The following is a 21,812-nucleotide window of genomic DNA, read 5'->3' on the forward strand; positions in this document are numbered from 1 at the left end:
TGGTATTTTCTAGGTAATTTTGGTAAGAGATGAGAATCTGTGAGGATTAATAACTGAATTCACCACTGTTACAATGTCTTTCAAAAGTGTGTCAGTATTATTGTAATAACAAAGCAGGAAAAAAGGAGCAATCACTCCTAGCTTCAGGGAAAATTAAAGATAAATAATAACAGGAAGTGTAACTGGCAAGCATTGCTAAATAGACTTCCCAACTCCTTGAGAAGCTACATCTAATAATAATGAATCCTGCCTGAGTAATACTTAAAGAAATATTTATAAATATCCATTATGGCGTTTGGATATTTTATTACTTCAGATATGTATACATAATTTGATATTATCCGAAATTAAGAATAATTAAATATAATGCCTACCTCACTTTCAGCAATGTTTAAATACCTCTTTCAAGTACCAAAAAATATATATATATAGTTTTGAGGACTTTGAAAGACTAAAATATTATTTGATAAAATATTGTAAAGCTTAACTGCTCCACATTGCAACAAAAAAGGACATAAATGGCTATTTTGTCACTTCACATTTTTCTCTTTTAAGGTTCATAAATGAGAAAACTAATTGAGAATACTTTTCTCTTGAGCTTCATATTAATTAGAAGAAAGCCAACTGCGTGAGAGAAGTTGGCCAGTGAAGAGAGTACTGGACAAGGAATCAAGAAACCACGTTTTCTTTCATATTTTGCCAATGACATGTGCTCTAATCTTGTGAAAATTAAACTGTTTTGGCCCCACACACCTCCACAAATTCATCTTTTCTGTTTCAGCTGTAAACTCATCAGTTTGCAGAGAATTTATGGTGGCCAACACAGTGAAGCTTTACTCTTACTTTTGTAGATTAAAAAGATAACATTTGACCATTTGGTCTTGATGTGCTTTGTTTTAAAAGCTTGTGTATGGCAACTTATTTTCCCTTAACTTTTATCAGCCTTGTGTTACATCTATGCCCCTTTAATATGCAGGGGTAAATATAAATGTGCTTGAGGGATGTGCCGATTCCATGTGCTAGGCTTTTCACTTGTGTTTTCCTTTCATTGCAGAATGTTTCTCTGGACGAAGCTACTTCAGAGTGTTTTCCATAATCTTTATAGTTACATTTCTGATTGGGTTGCTTGTTGTACTTATCATCAGGCAGATAATTCTGCAGGGGAATAGCAATAAAGTTAAATCTTCAGCTGATTACAGAGTGTCTGCAACAAAGAAGGTAATTGATTTCCGAGCCATCCTATTCAGTAATATTTTCTTGCACATAAAAGTTAGCTAATTGTTGATAAAAATTGTATCTTCTCCTTCAAGGATAAGATGTTTTTGCCTACTGTTTGTACAAGAACAGTAACATACAGACGAGACAAACCAGAGGAAATAAATATCGACATCAGCAAGTTACGATTAAACGAAACTTTCAAGTGTGAATTCTGAAGACTGTGTTTTCTGCAAATTTCTATTTTCATCATTCTTTACTTTTTAAAAGTTACCACTCTGTCAGAGTCTTGACTGTTGCTGTTTGTTTTCGTGTCATGCATTTTGTTGGATACTGTAACAAAGTGACATGTAAGCATATTCACATAATGTGACTATGTCTGAACTATAGCTGCTGTATTTTTTTTTTTTTTTGAAAGAGGAATGTGCGTTACTACTGTTCAGGAACGTTAGTGTTGATGTAGCACTTTAATGTATTCTAATTTATTTAGTTCTGGCATAGAATGTAGATATGAACAGGTCTGACAAAGCACTGATCTCGCTGTACATGTAGCTAGTACTGATATGCTCTGTGGGAATGGACAAAGCTGTGACTGAAATATTAACATTGCTGTATATTATAGCAATAGGTGAAACTATTCAAATGCTCTTAAATAGAGTAAACGGTACTTTTATAGTTCTCTCAGTTGACTAAATTCCACTGATTTGTCTGCTTTAGCCTCTTAGCTTTTCCTCGTTACTTAATAAAAATGACTGGATTAAATGAGTGCTTAGTTACTGGTGTGTGTGCATAGTTGTGTGTGTAAACACACACATGTACACACAGATAAATATATATATATATAGTTTTTTATGCATTATTTCACTTAAAGATAATTTATATCTGATAGAGAGAATTTTTTAGCTTTTTTACTTGTTTCAACATAAAAACTTTATATGAATTTTAAGATATTTGAAAAACTGAGTGGATACAGAAAATGAGAGTTCCTTTGTCCACCAGCGTCACCTACGTGGCATCACTGCCAGCCTCACTTCGCCTTTGGAGTCAGCAGCATCAACTCCACTGCAATCAGATAAACTGCACCAGAGATGTGTTTGGTTTGCTAGCTACATGTCAGTGTTTTGCCAAATGAGGGCTTTGTTCTTTTTGTATGTCGGACATAAGTCTGATTTTACACACGTGCTCTTTTTTCTAAGTAAATTAGTTGGCGGGATTAGTTTTCTTGAATTCTTACTTAACCACTTCAATTTTTGTGACTGTGCATTGAGAAATGTGTCCAGTGTGATGTGAAAAATAATCTGCAATTTGAAAGAAGGTGAGGAAGACAGGAGTCATTTTCTCAAGAGAACACATTAATTGACTGCATAAATATATGATCACATTCTGCCTTCAGAGATGGGCAAAACTCTTCTAAACACAGTGGGACCAATATAAGCTTATCTGAGAGTAGAATTTGAGCTACAAGGTTGAACTGAAGCATTTTCTTACCCTTGAAACTGGCTGTAGCGGTAGAAGATGTGTTATGGCTGTATGCTAATTGGAAGAGTCAACTAACCTTTACTTACCTTGTTACTTACCTTATTTACTTTCCAAGACCCTAAGCAATTCTGGTCAATGTCTGTGAAATGTGCAGTAAAATCTTGCTGGCAAAAAAAAAAATAATAATAATCTCATAAGATATTATGCAGTCATTTTAGCAATATTAATTACTGAAATATTAATCTGTAATTGCCATAGATCATAGTAACACAAACAAAACAGGACCACTTTCTATGCAGTTTGGTAGAAATTAGTATGTATTAATATTTCATATTCAATATTTCTTCTTAAATTCCCGCTGAAATCTGAGTAATATAGAGGTGACAGGAGGGTAGGATGCAAAACAAATGAATATTATGTGAGTGTTCACAATGAATTTCTTGAGTCATGCGTCAAGTGAGGGATTGAGAAAAATAAAAACAGAGGCAGTGGTCTTTCAATTAAACTGTCATAAAAGCTTTAGATTTTAGGGCTTATTTTTGTTTAAAAAAAAAAAAAAGTTGTGAACTAGCCTATGAAATGTTTCTGAAGCAATCCTCAGAGCAGTGCCCGAGCTTTCCACCGTTCAGCTAAAAGTAAAGGTGGTGTCCTTACACTGACCCTGATTTTACTGATCGCTTCATTGTAATATCTTAGTTATAAATTAATTCTGTCTGAAGATTTGCTCTGTAATGTATTAACTATACCTTGAACTTTCCTTTTCTTTTTAAAATGCATAGAACCATTTTCCTCCCGTGTAAATTAACAGACTCTGAGCCATTGGTATCAGTAGAATTAAGATAAAAGATCTGCAAAGGTTTGCTTACTATTGTCCTTGTCACGATTCGGTAGTATTTTTAGGCGAGTAAGAAACAAAATCTCTGATTTTCTGTTTCACTTAGCAAAACAAAGCAAAGAAATACAACCTCACTCGGGAATATCTGGGTGTTTAACAAAAGGCTAACATGATTATGTTATTTAAACAATGTGATACAATTTTTTGAACAGAAAAGATTCCTCAGCATACATTTCTCATAACAGCTCTTAAGCCACTTACTGAAGTGTTAGCTATTGTTTTTTTCTCTAGAAATTATTTTTCTCTGTTAGAGGGAGTTAATTGTGTGACTAGGGGACAATGAAACTGGGGTCTTTCTGGGGAGAAAGATCTGATCTGTATCACCCATCATCCAGACACGTCACATCGCTGCCAGTCTTCTCCTGTAGCGCTTTGTTGGCATTGCAGTGCTGCCTGTGAAGGGGCATGGCCAGTATTTCCTTATCACAGACTTGCCTGCATGTTTCATGTGTTCTGGTCACATTGAGCAGGCTTGCAAGACAAAATTGCAATGTAAGCTGCTTGCTGTCCTAAGGCAAAAAATATATATATTGAATACATATAATTTTTTTAAGGCCTTTTCTTGCATCTCACTCACTGCTTTGCTGTATTGTGGAGGGGGCTAGTGAAAAAGAATAAGCTGCTGCTAATGTGACAGGTCAAGGCTTTTATAAGGCCCATGGGGAGCCTATATAGAGCAGGATCCTTGGGAGGAGGCTTTGTTTCTGGGGATGGAATCTATCCATGAGAAACTCTGGCTTTACTTGGTACTTGTTTCGCTCTGCCTTTGACCATGTTTTTCAGAAGAGCTGCTGCAGGAGATGAATAGCCCAACAAAAGCCTCACTATTTAGGGAGCTGTGTTCCCTCAGCACATGACCTTAAATGAGAAAGCAGCCTGTAATTCACAAAGAATTTCCTCAGCAATTGCAGAAGGACTGTGCTTCCTATAGTGCTTAGTATGGGAGATATTACAGACAAATTAATTCAGATTAGTTTTCAATGTATTGTGCATCAAAGATGTTTGTAAAAATAGGGGGAAAAATATCTATCCTCAGCACATTTCAAACTTTTTAAATAAAACTTCTTATACTAGGCTGCTTTAAAAAATGAAAAAAAGGTCAAATGATTTGACCGCATGCCTATACCCAAAAATATACAGACAGATACTCTGGCACCTCATCACTGGTTAGCAGGATTGTTTTTAGATTTCCTCTGAGACAGAGCATCTGCATGACTCTTCACAGCAGATTTGTTAATGCTAAAAATCTGTGTATAATTTTTAATTGTAATCCCACATTATTTTTACCATTTATCAATTGTGTAACATTTTAGAAATGACACTTTTATGCAATTAAAACACACGTCTTCAGATTTTTTTTAGACTCTAAAATGAAGAAATACTATGAATTGATTATTTCCAAGCATCATGAGCATGTTAGTAACATCACTGTAGATGTGTGTGGGAAAATAGCTGTTTCATCCAGAAAACGTGCATATGGTATGTGAGGAATTTTCATTGTGCCCAGCTGAAATTCCCTTACGTTCACAAGCAGTGTTTCAAGTGGACCTTAAAAAGGAAGGACATTGGTATAGGCATAGTTTACATTTTATCTGTTATAATGTACTGGATTTATTTTTTCCTCTCTATGGTGTCATGAAAACCTGCTATGTAAAGTATTCTTCAGACTGCAGTGGAAAAAATTATTTTCCCAGTCTGATCATATATATTTGTTTCCTGCTTAGTGCGCATACTTAAGTGCACACGTGTTGCAAACTGGGGGAGAGAACATGTGAAGCAGCTTCAAGCAACCCTTAGTCCATAAGGAATAGTGAAGCCCAGGACAGAGAGGTCCTACTGTTTTTACAGTGGGCATCCCAAGCAGACACAAGGCGCCCTACAGTTCCCCATAGCATCCCTACAGAGATGGTGCTCTGAGACCATACTGCTCTACATGTCAGGGCGGGAAGCCTTTTCAAAGCAGGCTGGCTGGGCCAGGGTGGCACTGTTTCTGTCCTGTATTTCCAACGCTTGGCCACGCATTGGAAATACATAGTGTGCAGTCTGCAGTCCTAGGCTCTACAGGCTTTTTGCATCTTTACTCATCAAAAAAATGCTTGCCTGTAATCTAGAAAGAGACAACTGGTGCCAGTAAGTACTGTAAACATGGATGCTTCAGGCCTCCTTGAGAGCTTCTGAGAATGCTTTGGGCATCTGCCCATTCACTACAGCCCAGCCCCAAGATTTGCACTTGCCAGCCTTAAGTCAGGTTTTCTGTAGCCGGAAAAAGGCACTGCTCATAGAGACATTAATGCTGAACGAGTGCTGGGTGATGTTTACTTTGCTCTATGTGGGAAATGTAGTGCCAGTGTTCTTGCTGTCCACTTGAAACAGAAGAGCAAGATTTATTTAAGCAGGAATGGAGCAATAGTTAAGAGCGACACTACTTTTCAGTGATGATCTTGACACTGCTCGATGCACAGACATCTCATGGATAGTACAGAGTTGAAATTCATGGAGAGGAAAAAATGGTTAAAAGTAGCCAATGTGAGTGTATTTTATAGCGAACTAAATCAGTGGGATTCTTCTGAGTGCAAGCCAGCTCAGAATGATTGGTCTTTCTGAAAACAAATATGTAAATAAAAGTTGAAACAAAATAAATACATAGAAGTAGTACATTCTTCAGTTTAAGAAATGCTGCTCTGGAATGCATTTTCTCTTTTTTTCCTTTTCTGCACATACTGTTTTAAAAAAAAAAAAAGGTATACCTCCTTTAAAAAAAAAAAAAGTTTTGAAATCGGTCATTTGTTAAAACAATAGCTCTATCCAAATGCTAACTTTTCATCCTGATACCTATATTGTGTTTGAGCTGTTCCAGTTATATTTTGAAGGGGGACGTTGAAAGATGAGAGATTTGTTTGGAAAGTCATTTGTGTTGGAAGAATTCACTGTGCTAACATCTTCACTTTTACCTACTACTGCTTCAGAACCTAAAGATATGTTAAAGTGTCTTATTTAGCAATGGTGTGACAACTATTAATAATACTACAGTTTTAAACTTTCTATTTAACATATGCTACCTTTTGTAAAAAGTATATACAGATAAATAATGTTTCTCTAGATTTTATGCATAGAGAATGTTAGTAAGGGAAAAGGTTTTAAATAAATTTGTAACTTCTTACTGTCCATTTTCCATTTTAAATGATACTTTAAATCACTACTTTTGTTTGTCTGGAAATATACTGAATATTTTATTATTTAAAATAGTATACTTTTATAGCTGTTTATTAATTTCAGTTGACTACTAACTTCTATTTTGATATTTATTAATGAGTTGACACTGTAGTATATTGAGATGTTTATTTTTCTATCAGAGCTGTAACAACTATGACATAGCATTATTTTAATGCAACATCATTGTACTTGCTCTCTAAAAAATAAAATCAATATTTAATCCATATGGAATTTTCATATTTTTAACGCCTAGGATATCTGTGATAAGGAAGAGATGCTCACCTCTTTTTTAAGAAGTAAAGCATTTAAGGTATATGTACATGTCCAGAAGAGGAATTATATGATTACAGTGTTTTTAAATGGAATAATACTGGGTCAGGAGAGATCAGTCTAAATACAACGAATACCAGTTTATCAGTTGCAGACAAACAGATGAATGCACATTTGGGATGGGCTTTGAGAATCTGGGGAGTCAGCAGTTTGGGGGTAAACCTGGTTTGCCTTGCCCCACTCAATTGAAATATGAACGTACCAGGAGGTGTTAACAGTTTATTGGAGACAAGAAAATACTCCATGGAGAAATGCAATCTATATGTTATTAGTAGGCAGTTACAGCATCCTTCTGCTTTGCACTGCCTTGGTGGTAGAGGAGTTACTGCCATAGAAATGGCAGTTTCTTGTAGATGCCTCATCTATGCCACTCACGACAGACCTAAGTTGCTTTACAAGTACTGGTGAAAACGCTTAAGTTTTGGAAGGGTTACGCACCTTCTGTTCTCCTGCAGAATTGGTAATAGCGTATGCTTTATACAACACCATGAAATTTCTCATAAAAAGGACTTCAGACATGCTGACATTCAAAATTTGTGCTGCAAGATACCGATGCATCAGAGACAGCTGTGGCACTAGGCCACCTGACAACGCCAGTGGTAAAACCAGCTGTAGGACTTCTCTCATGTGGAGTAAAGGTCATGCTTCTAAGAAGACCCAGGTTTTGCTCTGGAGAATAAGAGAGAAGTGGAATCAAGAGATGACTGATATATTCCCAGTCATTAAACCACCTAGTGGCCATGCCCTAACAATATACAATAGAACAGAAAATATTGGGAAAAGGTGTACAGCAAACCTAGAAAGAAAAATAGATAGATATGTATATATTATATATATCATATATATGTCTACCATATATATATGGTAGATGGCAATCTGTGCGTCTTAGTTACTTTTTCTGTCAAAGCAATGAACATAATCCCAATATAAACCTGATGAGATGAAGGCTAAGGAATTTCCTTTCACAGAGGAAGAAGATACATAAGCATTTACTAACACAAAGAGCAAGCAGTCCCACAGAGAAATACACATTTTCCACAGCAGCTCTTTATGGAGGGAACGAATGTTGTCAGCAACTTGCAGTAAACATCAGCCTATGTCAGACATAGAGTTTAAGCACGTATCTTGAGCTACAGACATAGTGCTCCTTTTTTCCATTTGATATGTAAGCTCAAAGTCAGTGTTAACACTAACCTTAAGTCTCTGATAGACTGGCACCAAACAGTGCTGCACACCGTATGTGTTGTGGAATAATAGTAAGTGATCTGTATGAAGTCTTCCTGTGAAATCTGGTAATCAAAACATACCTGTATACTTTAAAATGTCCAGGTAACGGTAGGTTTTTGACACAGGCAGCATCGTATTTATCCAATTTCCATTCACGTCCATGAAGCTGTCAGTGAGGGCACAACAGTGCTCTAGTTTGGCTGTAATGTAATGCAACTGCTATTTTGTTGCAGATACCATTGGCAAGAAAAAGACTTGCTGCTCAAGCTCTTCAAAGAGGAAAGAAACCTAAGTTACAGCCTCTAAAGCCGGAGGAGGAAAGAGATCCTGATTTCAGCCACTTTTTTGACACCAGTCATGTAGGTGCACACTATTACAGAATTTCTCTGCCTGCATGCTTCCCATTGTGGTAGGTGCAGAATTTGATGTGGTATACAGAGAGGATGGGAGGAGGAAAGTTCTGCGTTAGCAACTGCTGTAAGTTATCTGCTCAGCACAGAGGATTGAGTGAAGATCTGAACATGCATGATGACAGCCAAAGTTGATTATTAGTATCATGAATAAAAACTTTGTTAACAGAGATTTTAACTAGTGAGGAGTTAATGCGGGTGGTTTGTTCTCCTTCTAGGTCTACAACAAAGACAAGAACCTTGGAAACACACTCCTGCTACCCTGGGTTTAAAATCAAAGAGTTTAAATATATTGTATGAATTAAATAAAAAAAATCTAGTTTTACAGAAACCAAAATTGTCTGGAGCTGTGTTTAGAGCACAGGTATGCTCACTGCAGTGCATGGGTTTCTGACTGCTCATCTTCTGCTTGGAATTCTTGGGCTGGACAATTCTGACTGTTCAGAATACACATTACCTAGACATAGGTAAGTCTGATTTATTAGCTCTAGAGGGCTGCAAGCCTGATTTATTAGCTCTAGAGAGGCCCAACATTATCTCCTGGCCCTTCCTCCTGAGGAAGTGGTGGTGGGTGGCAGAAAGCAGCGTTCCTTTCTGCATACCATTCATCATCTGCTCGGCCCAGAGCATAGTGTGGCCCCTGGCTATTTTCTTGGCCTTGAGCTGGATGATTCATGAAGGACAGTTACTGTTTAATAAAGATGATGTGTATGCAAGCTGATAAAACTAAATGATTAACCACAAAAACACAGTATTGCCAAGTTATGTCACATTATGCTTATTGAAATCAGGGCATGTGACGTATTTCTTTCAGCTATGCAGCTTGCCAAGTTCCCCTTTCGAGCCCCTAACCAACATTTCATCCCAAACCTCTGTTTATGCCTCCACAATCTGGAGAGTGCAGGACCTGCTCCTGGCTGGGATTTCTGTGCTCCCAAAACTGCTCACAGGAGCAGCCTTTCCCTTAAAATCCTCTTCTGACTCTTTAGCCTTTGACCGTGGCCTTACCACATCCATTCTGAAAGCATCAATGAGGGCACACAATATGTGGTTTAACAGCTATGAAGACAGGGGACAAGCCAATGGATAAGTTTTCTGTGGAATTTTTAGACACACCTTTGCTTTACTCTCCTTTAGGAGAAACAGGAACTTTAAAGACTTCTCCAACTTAAGCATGGTGCTCTCTACCAAGATCATCCTTACCTTCATGTTTAAGGTGTACAGCTTGTGGTTGTCTCCTGTCCTTGAATCGTTCTGCATCTGTGCCCAGGCTCCTGTGGAAAAAAAAAAAAAAAAAAAACAGCAAAAATAAATACTTCCCATACTTCTCTCTAAGTTGGGCTGAGAAAATTTTCCTCACCATGACTTCTTTGAAAATTGCAGACACTAAATCACAGGGCTTCATCAGCAAGCAGCTGATTTATCATGAGGAAAGCTTTTTTGGTCAAACAGGATCAAGTTCTAGTCTGTAGAGCAAAACTAAACAGAGCACCTCTCAACCTGATCAGATGCACTCACATTCCTCTGCTCTTTTCCAATGTTAGGAAGTCAGGTCTGTTCCTTGGTGAACTTGCCAGTTCCAAAATACTCACACATTCTCTAGCTGTAACCTTTAAACCTGACACCTCTCAAGCTATATGCAACACATACACACACACACACAAAAAGTCATTTTCTTTTAAGTACCATCATTTTGATTATATTTTTTAACTATTTGTAAATATTTATTCTTCTATACCTTTATATGTCTGCACATTCCATGCAAATCAAATTTCTTCAGTATCAAGTTCATTTCTGATTGCTCAATATCCTGTCAGACCAGACCATATATATATATGTGCTATATAAATATATGAACTATATATACAGATCCAGTCTCACATACTTCTTTATATACATACATTTGAAATGGTGATTTCTCCATTACTTTCTCATGCATAGCAGGGTCTTCCTTTAAAAATTCCTGTACTTATCCAAATTTCCCTTGATGACTAGGCTGCTATGATGCTGAAACCATGACCTGAAGTGTTCCCCAGTATTAATCCCCTTGACTCTTTGTGTTTTCCTGTTTATCTTTTGTTGGCCGCTGTCCTACGCATTAAAACTACATCGTGGAAGACAGACACAGCACCTTACACAGTGGACTCTTGGTTAGTGACTGGGCTCTAGTTGTGATGTTACAAATATCAAGTGAACATTTCTTTAGCCACTTAATTTCTCATGCTTGTGAGAGTGAGGTCTTGGTTTTAAACAAGAAAAGAATCATTAGGTAAAAAAAAAAGATAATGTCAAATAATTTTGCAAAAACAAAAATAGTGACAGTCTCCAAAGGAAGATTCATTGTCATATGACATAGAATGCTTCATGCTGTTTAAAATGAAAAGCAATTAGATTAACTTCCAGACAAAAAGATAAAAAATGTTTTTTGTCTGAATTTCAATACTGTGAAATTGTTGGGCTCATGTGCTTCAGCTGAAGAATGTGTTAGAAGTGAACATACTGAGCATCCTTGACTATCAACTCCTTAAGCTCCCCTGTGAGATCAGGTATAACAGATCAAGAAAGTTAACATTTGTAACACGTCATCTCCCTCCTTCAAAAATCTGGTATCTTACAGGACCATTTGTTAGCCAGAACATAAGAAGCTTTATTTATTGTCTTAGTTGTTGTTCCCTGTTGGATCACAGAGTATTTATGCAAACAGCTATTGTAGAATGTTCTTATTTTTCCTACTCCTTTTTGCTTACTGAAGAATTTCTTCAGATTTCAACTACATGAAAAGCATGCAATGTAGAATCCACTGTACTACCCCCAGGAATTTTGTCTGGATAGCTGGCTTTTTGTCAAATGTGTTAATGAAAAATTTGCTGTTATTTCATAAAGAAAAAAAGGAAAAAATAACAAATGGCTGTCAACATCATTTGAAATACCTTGAAGGAAAATGTGTTACTGAATAATTGCTATCATTTAAGTTATTTGATACATTTGGTGACCTAGTTCATGTGGAATCCATGTACTTTTATCTTGCCAAATTTTACTCCCTACTTGGTTAGTGCCCTGTTACTACTGCTCCTCTAGGCCAATGCAGGTGCTTGCCAACAAAATTAAGTCTGCAATGTCCTTTGAACTAAATAGATAAGGGAAATGTTATTCTTGAGCAAGCTTTGGCAAAGAGGTTGTGATCATAGCAAAATTATAATACCATCACCTGGATTATTGCAGCTTTATAGGATATAAATTAATAGCAACATTCACATACAGCTACATACCTGAAATCTTGCTAATTAAGGGTTATTATAACATATTTTTTTCCCTGAGATTTGAATTCTGTTGAAATATTCCTCACAGCAATCTCTTTTCTTTATAGCTTTTGCTTAGTTTGAAGGATCCCTGTCTGAGTGAATCAGAAGTCTCCTCCAGATATCACCCTCCTACCATTACAACTTTGCCTTTCTTCTGTTTCCAGTTCTGCATAGGATTCAGTGAATGTTTCAGAGAAGTTTCAGAGAAAGTTCCCAGAGCCCTGGTCTCTCTTTTTTTTTTTTTTCAGAGGAAAAAATTCTGTTTGCTGGGTGAGACCATCTTCCTTTCTTCTTTCTCTACATTCTACACCCAGAACAGCACCCTCACTAAGAGAGGGCACATGCTTATAATCTAGCTGAGGGAAACCTGATATTGTAGTCACATCTCCTTTCACTTGTTAGTATTACATCCTTGGATATCTCCTCTGTCAGCCTAGCTCTCAGCACATGTAGGTTGCTTTTTAGAAGACCAAGCTGTTCAGCTACATAAGGTGTCCCCAGCAAACATCTCCATTAGCCTGTCTTCCTCTGGGTCATGTATGTTACCGTGACATCCATATGTGCAGCTCCTGGTTTCCTCATGGGGGAGTACTCACTTAAGTCTCCCCCTCTACCCCCAGGAAAAGCACTTCTAGAGTTCTTTCCTCCTTTCATCTTTTTGAACAGATCTAAGAGCAATTCCTAAATCAGTCCCTTTTGTCAGCTACTCTTTCTCCCATTAGTCTCCCCAAGTGCATACACCCACAAAAACAAATAAATAAAAAAAAAATAGTCACCAACCCCTTCTATTCCTGCCTGTCTACAAGAGCAAAAAATCTTGCCTAGCTACTTACTTCTGGACTCCTACTCACTCCATGCGAGAGCTGGCCCTAATTAAGAAAGACATACTTCTCTTGCCCCTGGCTTTATACCTGTGGTTGGGTGGCCTCCTCCCACTCATCCCACTCCAAACTCTTCCCAGATGGGTTGTTGTCCTTGAATGCCCTTGTTTGGTTACTTGATTGGCTAACTAGCATCTTGGCTCTATACAGAGGGTTCTAGAAAGGGGAAAATTCTTGTAAATGGAATATTGAATTATATGAAGGATATGGATACAAATGTTTGTTTAAGGAGATGATAAAATTTACAACTGAAAGGACTGTAATACTTTTAATTTTCCTATAGTAGAAATTAGTTCTTTAGCTCCTAGCTCAGCCTCCTGCTTCATTTTAGCTTTTCTGCCTACCAGCTAGCCCACAACTTCCCACAGTGGGAAAGGTACTTACAGCACCCCAACAGTTTCGCAGCAAATCTGCTACCTCCTCGCTAAATTTCTGTCTGTTACCCATATTTCACAGCAGAGTTCCTTCAGCGTCTAAAGCTGGATTCCTATGCACAGTCTCTGCTTCATTCAGTTTCTGTACCTACCTATCTTCAGAGCTTCTGCAAAAGTATTTTTAGGAGGTCAAATAAACAAATAAACAAATAAATAAATAAACAAATGTTATTCTGTGATTGGGTAACTTATAAAGGGCCTAGAAATCTGAAGTGTTTTCAAAGTCTGGGGGCCAGAGTTAAGGGAGTATGCCCAAGTCACACAGAAGATGAAGTTGTTGTATTTGGTCCCTAGGCTGTCCTGCTGCCAAAGATATAACCTGATAACCAGGTCATTTGGTAGATGAAGATCCCAGAATTATAAACTGATTTTTTAATTAGATACAGCTATGAAAAAAGGCAAGGATTGTTTCTAAGACAAAATTAAAATGAGACAGAAACAAACGTATATCTGAAAACAGTTATAACAAAGATTATCATGTCCTCATTATCATGTCCTCTGCTATAGCGATACCTTAAAAATGGTCTTTTGTGGTGGGAAATCATGATTTTACTCCTAGGCTTCGTTCAAAGTCTAAAGTTCTGAACTTAAAAATTTTGGCAGAGATTCCCTCTGGCACAGCAAAGGCCCAAATGCACTCCTACATTTGTTGAATCCCAAGAAGTGGAAAATTTAAAAGCTAGAAATGACTATAGGGATAGCTCTGAAAGTAAGACTCAGCACGGCAGAAATCTATTAAGATATTTTCCACAGCATGAATCTCTCAGGCTTTTCCACATGGGGTAAGTATTTGGATTAAGGTAGACATCTTGACAGGCTGGAAGAATGGGCCAACAGGAACCTCGTGAAATTTATCAAGGACAAATGCCAAGTCCCACACCTGGGGTGGACTAACCCCTTGCACTGATCCAGGCTGGGGTCTTCCCTGTTAGGGAGCAGCTCTGCTGGAAAGGATATGGGAGTCCTGGTGGACACAAGTTGAGAGTGAGCCAGCTGTGAGCCCTGGCACCAAGGAAAGCCAACAGCATTCTGTGCTGTACTAACAGGAGCATAGCTGGGAAAATGATGGAAGTGGTTGCACCTCTTTAATTGGCACTCATTAGACCACATCTAGATACTGCATCCAATCTGGGGGCCTCCTTACAAGAAAGCCTGATAACCTGGAGCAAGTTCAGTGAAGAGCCACCAAGACATTTGGGGCTGGAGCATTTGCTTAGCAAGGAGGGGCTGAGGGATCAGGGCTTCTTCAGCTTGGAAAAGGCTTCAGGGGGCTGAAAAGCAGCTTGCCAGGGACTATTGGGAGGTTATCAAGAACACAAGCACTCCATAGTGCATGGTGGATAATGGACATAAGTTGAAATGAGAGGTTCAATCTGGATATAAGTAAAAATATTCATTCTGAGGGTAATTAAGCATTGGAGGAGGTTTCTCAAAGAGGCTGTAGGGTCTCTGTTCTTCAGTGTTTTCAAAATCCAGATGGACAAGGTTCTGAGCAACCCTATCTGATACAGTGTTGACCCTCCTTTGAGCAGGAGGTTGTACTAGACACTTTGCAAGGTCCCTTCCAACCTGAATAGGTCTGTGAGTCTGTTATAAATGTGGAACCTGGTTCTTCTCTTCGTCCATATTACCTGCATTTACTTCAAGAGGCCTGCTGTATGCAACGGAAAAACTGTACTGCTAGCAACAAATCTGCTTAGAGTCTGATGGGAAGGAAAAGCTGCCATTTTCAAACTCCTGTACAAAGCAGATGGATCTTCTTCACTAAACGAATAGCTATATACAGAAATTCAGTACAGTGAAATTTATCGCAGACCTTGATTTTTGAATGTGTCTTTCTTATATGGCCATGGAAGAGTTTTGCCATCTAAAGGATGGGACTATGTCCTGCTCTGAGGCATGTACAAATCCCCTTAGCTTTAATGGGAATAATATACACAGCTGAGGGCATGGTTTGGCCCATGGTCAACATTCTCCTAATTTTTTTTTCCTGCATTTTTTTCCTTGTAGTATTCATCTTTTTCCTTTCCAAAGGTTCTGATGTCATTCCTGTTGCTGCAATTATAGACTTCATTTACTTTAGTGGGAACATCTTTGAAGTCTAATTAGATTTCTTGAGAAAGACTATGGTAATCTGAAATAGAAATTCACAAGATCACTTCAGGCCAAAAGTGTCACGCAGCAATAATAGACCAAATATTATGCAATTTTGCTGTAATTCATGCTCTTTCCACTCATGAATTGGATTTGAAAAGCTTGGGGAACATATATGACATATCAGAGAAGTACCAAATGTTCCTCATATAGTTCATATTCACATTTCCCATGGAAAGTGTCCCTTCTCTTCCCCTTCCCATATGCAGCTAAAGTTTGTCCATCGCACCAGGGCAATCATTTATGTCCACAAAGTTGTAAAACATAACTTGGTTCACTGTAATTTAGAATACTGTGTAGGCTGTTGTTAATTCAGAGCGAATTTAAAGGGGGATTTACTGCACATGTATGAAAAACATCACAACTGACTGATGTCCACCATATAAAGCTGGACATGCCAGCTTTAAAAGCCAAGCAGAGGGCAAGGCGCCCCAGCGCCAGTGGCAAATGCTTGGTTCATGTCCTCTCTGCACTGTCCCTGCTGCTTAGCCAGGGATGGGACCAGGCTGCACCAACCCCAGGGCCACCTCCTCCCAAATCCTCACTTTCCTTGGAGGTTTCACACTGACGCACTGAGCAGGCACGAACCCATTAAGATATTGTGAGAAAGTAGCCTGGAGTTGTATGGCCACAAGCTGTTACTAACATGCACTGAGCAGACCAGGAAAAAAAAGCAGTTTAGGTTTTCATGCAAAAACCTTGAACCAACACAATAGAAACCATAAACTGGGTATGTGTGTTCCTCAAGGTCATGCAAAAATGTTTTTGCTTTTGTTTTCTTTGTTTTTCCCCCTCTGGGTTTCTATAATATCGCCTAAACTATGGTGATGCAGCAGTAACATTTTTCTTATTAAACTGGAATCCTGAGGGGAAAACCCTTCTCATAAATTTTTGAGGTGAAAACAACTGCAAGGATAGTTATAACCAAGGGAGAGGCTTGAACCCTTAACTGCTGACTGATAGTTTATTAAAAAAATAGAGTTTGGCAGGGAAAAGTATTGTTATGAGAAAGCTTAATCCACTGTCAAATATTTTATTACATTTCAGAATCAAATTGCAGGCTTCAAGATATTTTAAATATTAACAAAAGAATATAACAAAGGGATTATATAAACAAGGTTGAATGTAATGCCACTCACAGTAACTTTAGGAAGGCAGACTCTTTCTACAGCAGTGAAGGTAGATCAATTTCATAGGAGAAGGAAAAAAAAAAGACGATATATGTATATTTTTATTAATGGTTTTCTTTTCCTGCCCCCCACAAAAAATGGGCCATTTGACAGTCTAAAGTGAGACTGCACTAATTTTGATATATTGAAGAAAAAAGAAGGTTCCTCAATCTGATGTTAGTTTGCCATTTTATGTACCAAAAATATCAAGAATGAGGTGAGTTTAACTTAGCTTTGGCATCTGTGCCTTCTCTGATGGTTTTAGATTGCTTTTTAACTTGCTTAATAAACAAAGAGAAAGGTTGAAATCCAAGATTTAGACAGAAGCCAAATATATTCATTATTGGCTTGATTAGTAAAGGATGTATTTCTATGGCTCTGAGAAAAAAAAAATGTTATTTGAATCTTTAAAAGAAATTCTAAAACATAGCATAAGCATTTAAACTTCCTTGAAATTCCAGGTACAGTACAGTATATACCTGTAGGAATTGAATCAGGCAAAAAATAATAATAATTTAAAAAAATAGAGTTACAATTAACTTTACAATGTTTAAAACTAAAATAAACAGAACTGCTTTCAGTTACTTTATGTGTTATATATTTATAGAAGCATATTATTCACTTACTGTTTTATGTCTTCCCACATTTTCAAGCATGAGTGAAACAGCTACATCTTAAAGAGCTCAGTCTGTTTGCAATGAGAACTCAGTCTCTTTTGCTCCTGGCTACTGAATCAATGTATGCTTTCTTGGTCAAGGTCCACAGGTATGAGACTTAGAGAGCTAATCAGTGGCCTACATCTTTCCCAGCAGGTCATGAGGATGGCAAGCCACATGTTCACAGTCTATGTTACTTGCTTCAATTAATATGGAAATATAAGGAAAGATTGCAAGAGATACTTGCAGATGGGATGGTATTCTTAAAAAATAAAAGAAAAAAGAATACTTACAACTTAATTCTGTTGTAGATTATGTACTAACCTGGGAACAACAGATGCAAACCACTCCTGAGGCCAGCATTCTCTGCATTAGCAAGGTCCAGGTTCTGCTATTTGCATTGTTCATTCTGCATCAGAATAATAAAAGCGGTAGGCAAAATCTGGAAGGCCTTAAATCGACAGCAGATTACTTAAGTCAATAGCAGATTGCTTATGTCAATAACACTGTGCTTTCATCATGATGACAGGAAACTTGGTCAATGTTGCAACCCAGGCAGGCAGCCACCTTAAGGACAGCTCAAACTGTTTTCCTTTACTCTGTTTTGTTGTCCATGACAGAAGAGTCCTTTGCCCTTCAGCCCAAGACATGTGGGTCACTGGTGCATAAAACGTGTAGCACAGACCTTTTGGTGCTGCAGGAAGGGCAAAAACAGTGTACAATGAGCAAGGCTCTGTCTCCCCTCCTGGGGAGCTCCATGGCTTGTTTTAGGTGGGCATGTGGCCTTTGGATGACCAGAAAAATAAAACTTGAGAGCCAAACATGAGAGACACAAGCTTGCCAGTAGAGATGCACACACAAATTTCCTACGGATGCCATATTTACATCCCCACAAAGCTACCACACGGTTGAGTTTTCACGTAACAGATTAGCACACCAAGAAGAATATTAATTCTCCCTAAATATGTTGCCCAATAGTGGTATTTTATAACATATTCCAACTCTTAGCCCCCAGTCACAGTCCTTTCTTTAGACAGCTGTAGGGGACCTGCAGCACATTACTTCTAGTGGAGTCATGGCAGTGAAAGTTGCATTCAGCTCTTACTTTTCCAACAGGTAATAATGCAGATAGTTAAAGAAAAACAACAAACTATTAAAACGTTAAACAGCCAGATTCATCCAAGCATTGTTCTAATGTTACTCTAATGTAAATGCCATTTATAACTTTGGAGTCAGGCCATAATGAATCTGGCCTCAAAACTATGCATTGTGAACAGATGGTTGTAACTGAATATAAGCTTTAATTCACACGAAGGGATCTGTTGCTGTTTGTGGTTTTGTGGCATCAATAAAGCTCTGAGAATAAATTAGAGGCCTACAGTATATTTATTCTATGTGCTCTGTTCTCTTGACAATTGCTTTACATTCTTTATGAGAAATAAGCACTAAATGTACAGAATGGAAGGCTTTTATCCTCAAAGCTTCTATTTCAGAGACACCAAAAATCTTCTGATTTTGCCCGTGGATTCAATAGGTCCAAGTAATTCCACATGTATCTGTAACTGGGTTCAAAACGGGGTTATTTGTTACTCTGCAGAAGTAGCCAGCAGTTACTCACCCATTGTGCTTCAGGCAAGGCAAGCCCCAAACAAAACTCCTGTGAGGCCACCATCCCTGGGGGCCAGGGCAAGTTGGGGCCAGCTCAGAACAAGCCCAGATCCTGCTCAGGATTTTGGCATTGTGTGCTGTGCCCCAACATCACAGCCCTCTGTTCTACAGTAGTGGGGCCCACATGGCACAGCTGCAGCCCTCTCTGTCAGTGAATCATACTCCTCTTAGCCTTTTTCAATGCTTAGAGGAGAAAAAAATAAGATACCCTATATGCCTTCTATAGGAAATCCAACTTGTGCACTGTAGTTACTAGTGGAGTGCCAGGATTTCTCATCTCCTAACAGGAAAGCAAGCTCTTCCTTTGTGCTCATGCCTCGTGTGTGTGTAGGAGTCTTCGGTAACATTAAGTACATGCATTTTTTCAGTTTCATCCAGTGATTTTAGGTCTCAAGGGTACTACTGCTTTTCCCCATCAAGGGGATCCCTCCTCCACACATGAACTGGTCAGCTATTCATACAAATACTGTTTATTCCTCTGTTTTTGAATTATGCCTATTAAAGAATTTGCTTTGCTGGGAGAGCGGCGTATCTGGGTTTTGGTACTGGCCCTGTGCCACTGTTTCCACATGCAAATCCTTGGAGCTACTGCTGTCAGCCTTTCCATCGTGGCTCTAGGTTTCTACAGTTTTCATGGGTATCATTATTTATTTAGTTCTTCCTTTTTTTTTTTTTTTTTGGGGGGGGGGTGTATGTCTGAAATCTGATTGCGCCTTTCAGACTTTAAAGCAAATTAAAAAAAAAAAAAAAAAAAAGGAGTTGTGGATCTATTGAAGTCTGGTTGCCTGCAGACTATTGCTCTCCATCCCCCTTAAGCCTCCCAATCTTTCTGTGACAAACCCAGCACGCTCTCTTATGTCCCCGGGTGGCTGGTTGGCAGATCAGAGGCTGAAGCAATGCATGTGCACATCGGCAGGCTGATGCCCCAACCAGCAACAGGCAGCTTTTGGAAAGGGCAAGGGGACACCACTCTTTCCATGTCTTGTGAACCCACATACTCTTTTATTCCACCTAATACTAGGAGAAATTTCTTCGTTTAAGAACTGTAGGCTGCTGTCATCTTTCAGAGTTATTAAAGGCAAGTGGCCAACTGTAAAACAATGTGATTGAGCAAATCTCTCTCCCTGTTATTGTGTTTCTATTACTATTATTGTTGATGTTTTGTTTGTTTTTTGTTGGTAGGTTGGTTGTTTTTTGTTTGTTTGTTTGTTTTAGGAAATCACAATAAGTTAAATCAGTAGTTCTTAAGCTTTCTTCCTTGTTTGATTTGGGCAAACAATGATGGCCACCCACTTTGCAGCTGTCACTGGGTGTATATCTGTCCCTGAAAAACAAATCAAAATCACAGCTGAAAACTGAGTCCTGAGCAGAGGTCACTAATGAGCAAGCATTAAAGCCTATCAAAAGGATGCTGCTGCTGTTGCTGTGTATTATTATGGTACTACCAAGGTTGTATATCAGCCTTATATGATGGCTCTTTCCTTGGAATACTACTTCCATAACTGATACCTCATTGGAGGCAAACATTGTATGTCATAGCCTTCTGGGCTGTGACATAGAAATCTTTCCCAGTTTTCCCCCAATGGAAGAGAAAAAGCACAAACCCAAAGAACCTCAGAAAAAAAAAAATCAAGTAATTTAAGTACACTTGATGCCATGTGCAATGAACCAGAGGCCTCAAAGCAAATTAGGCAATCAGGTTCTGAAAAACTTGACTAGGAAATCATGGAGATTTCTGACATTTCAATGTTTGGAGCTATTACTTATTTTAAAAACTGAAAGCATTTGGGCAAGAAGCTTAATTTCATTTTTTAGACGTTTATATTTCTAGTTTCTCAGTGTTTTTTTTTCTTTTTAATGAATCTGAAGATAATGGAGCTGCATAAATGGGAATGAAAGCAAAGTTTGGTATTGTGGCAATTTCTCAAATAATTGTTTTGGTTATTTGATCTATTAAATTAGCAGTGTTTGAGGGATGTCATAAATTGTGTAACAATAAACCATGCTTCCTACTTGCTGTAAGACTTTGCTTACTTGTGTTTACTAGACTGCGTATAAGATAACTACTTTTCATCCAGATTGATTTGTTTATTCTCTTGCATCTAAAGAAAAAAGAACCTAGTTTTGCAATAGTTAAATAGAGCAATTCTGCCATCCAGTGGCTAGCTAGGTTAATTTATCTTTTCTCTTTCCATATGATCATTTGGGTATTTTTTGTTTCTTATTTTAAAATATGTAATTATTGTAATGTTCAGTGTTTATTCCATTACTGCATCCCATTAATACATGTAATAAAAATGTTAATGTAGTTCACAACTTTTTTCTGATATTGTATTCAAACAGGAGGCACAAAAAAGAAGAAAGGTGTTCCATAGATTAATCACTATGGATTAATTACAGATAAATTAGAGGTTACTGCACATCCTATCATCATATGTCATGTCATTAATCAGCAGTCCAATCTGTTTGAAACAACGGTCTTAGGCAATTATTTTACAGCAGATGCTGGACTGATTTCTGCTTCCAGCTTTACTTTACCATTTAGTTGGCTTCTGTTACTGTTTCCATGGCACCATTGACAATGGTGGCCCAAGAAAAACATAGCTCTTGATCTCAGTTTGCCTACATGCCCACGAACCATGGCAGAGGATTTGAAGAAGTGTCCCTAATATAACTTTGTCTAATAACAACTGGAATTAAGTTTATAAATCGGTTTGTGAAACAACTCTGTGACTGAATATATATTATATATATGTTATATATATATAATTTTTTTTCA

At 37.9% G+C, this 21,812-nt stretch overlaps 1 protein-coding gene and 1 long non-coding RNA gene across 4 annotated transcripts in view; one reads left to right on the plus strand and one right to left on the minus strand.

Annotated features, from left to right (window-relative positions):
* The window catches only part of ITGB8 (integrin subunit beta 8), a 48,137-nt gene extending 39,015 nt beyond the window's left edge, over nt 1-9,122 (plus strand). For 2 of the 3 annotated variants that reach the window (XM_048068342.2, XM_013171818.3), the window contains 3 exons: nt 1,055-1,218; nt 8,593-8,718; nt 8,988-9,122. In XM_048068342.2, the coding sequence (XP_047924299.2) occupies nt 1,055-1,218; nt 8,593-8,718; nt 8,988-9,041 (344 nt within the window). In that variant the 3' untranslated portion in view covers nt 9,042-9,122. Of the gene's footprint in view, nt 1-1,054; nt 1,219-1,310; nt 1,978-8,592; nt 8,719-8,987 lie in introns of those variants that run through there. The other variant, XM_066991796.1, reaches the window with a different exon arrangement.
* Nucleotides 6,510-12,932, minus strand: LOC106030179 (uncharacterized). Its single transcript, XR_007165062.2, has 3 exons — nt 12,905-12,932; nt 9,973-10,043; nt 6,510-8,559 (listed from the first exon to the last, which is right to left on the minus strand). It is a non-coding gene; the product is annotated as an uncharacterized lncRNA (long non-coding RNA).
* Between the last annotated feature and the right edge of the window lie 8,880 nt (nt 12,933-21,812).

This window comes from Anser cygnoides, chromosome 2 (assembly GCF_040182565.1).
Source record: "Anser cygnoides isolate HZ-2024a breed goose chromosome 2, Taihu_goose_T2T_genome, whole genome shotgun sequence".
NCBI lineage: Eukaryota > Metazoa > Chordata > Aves > Anseriformes > Anatidae > Anser > Anser cygnoides.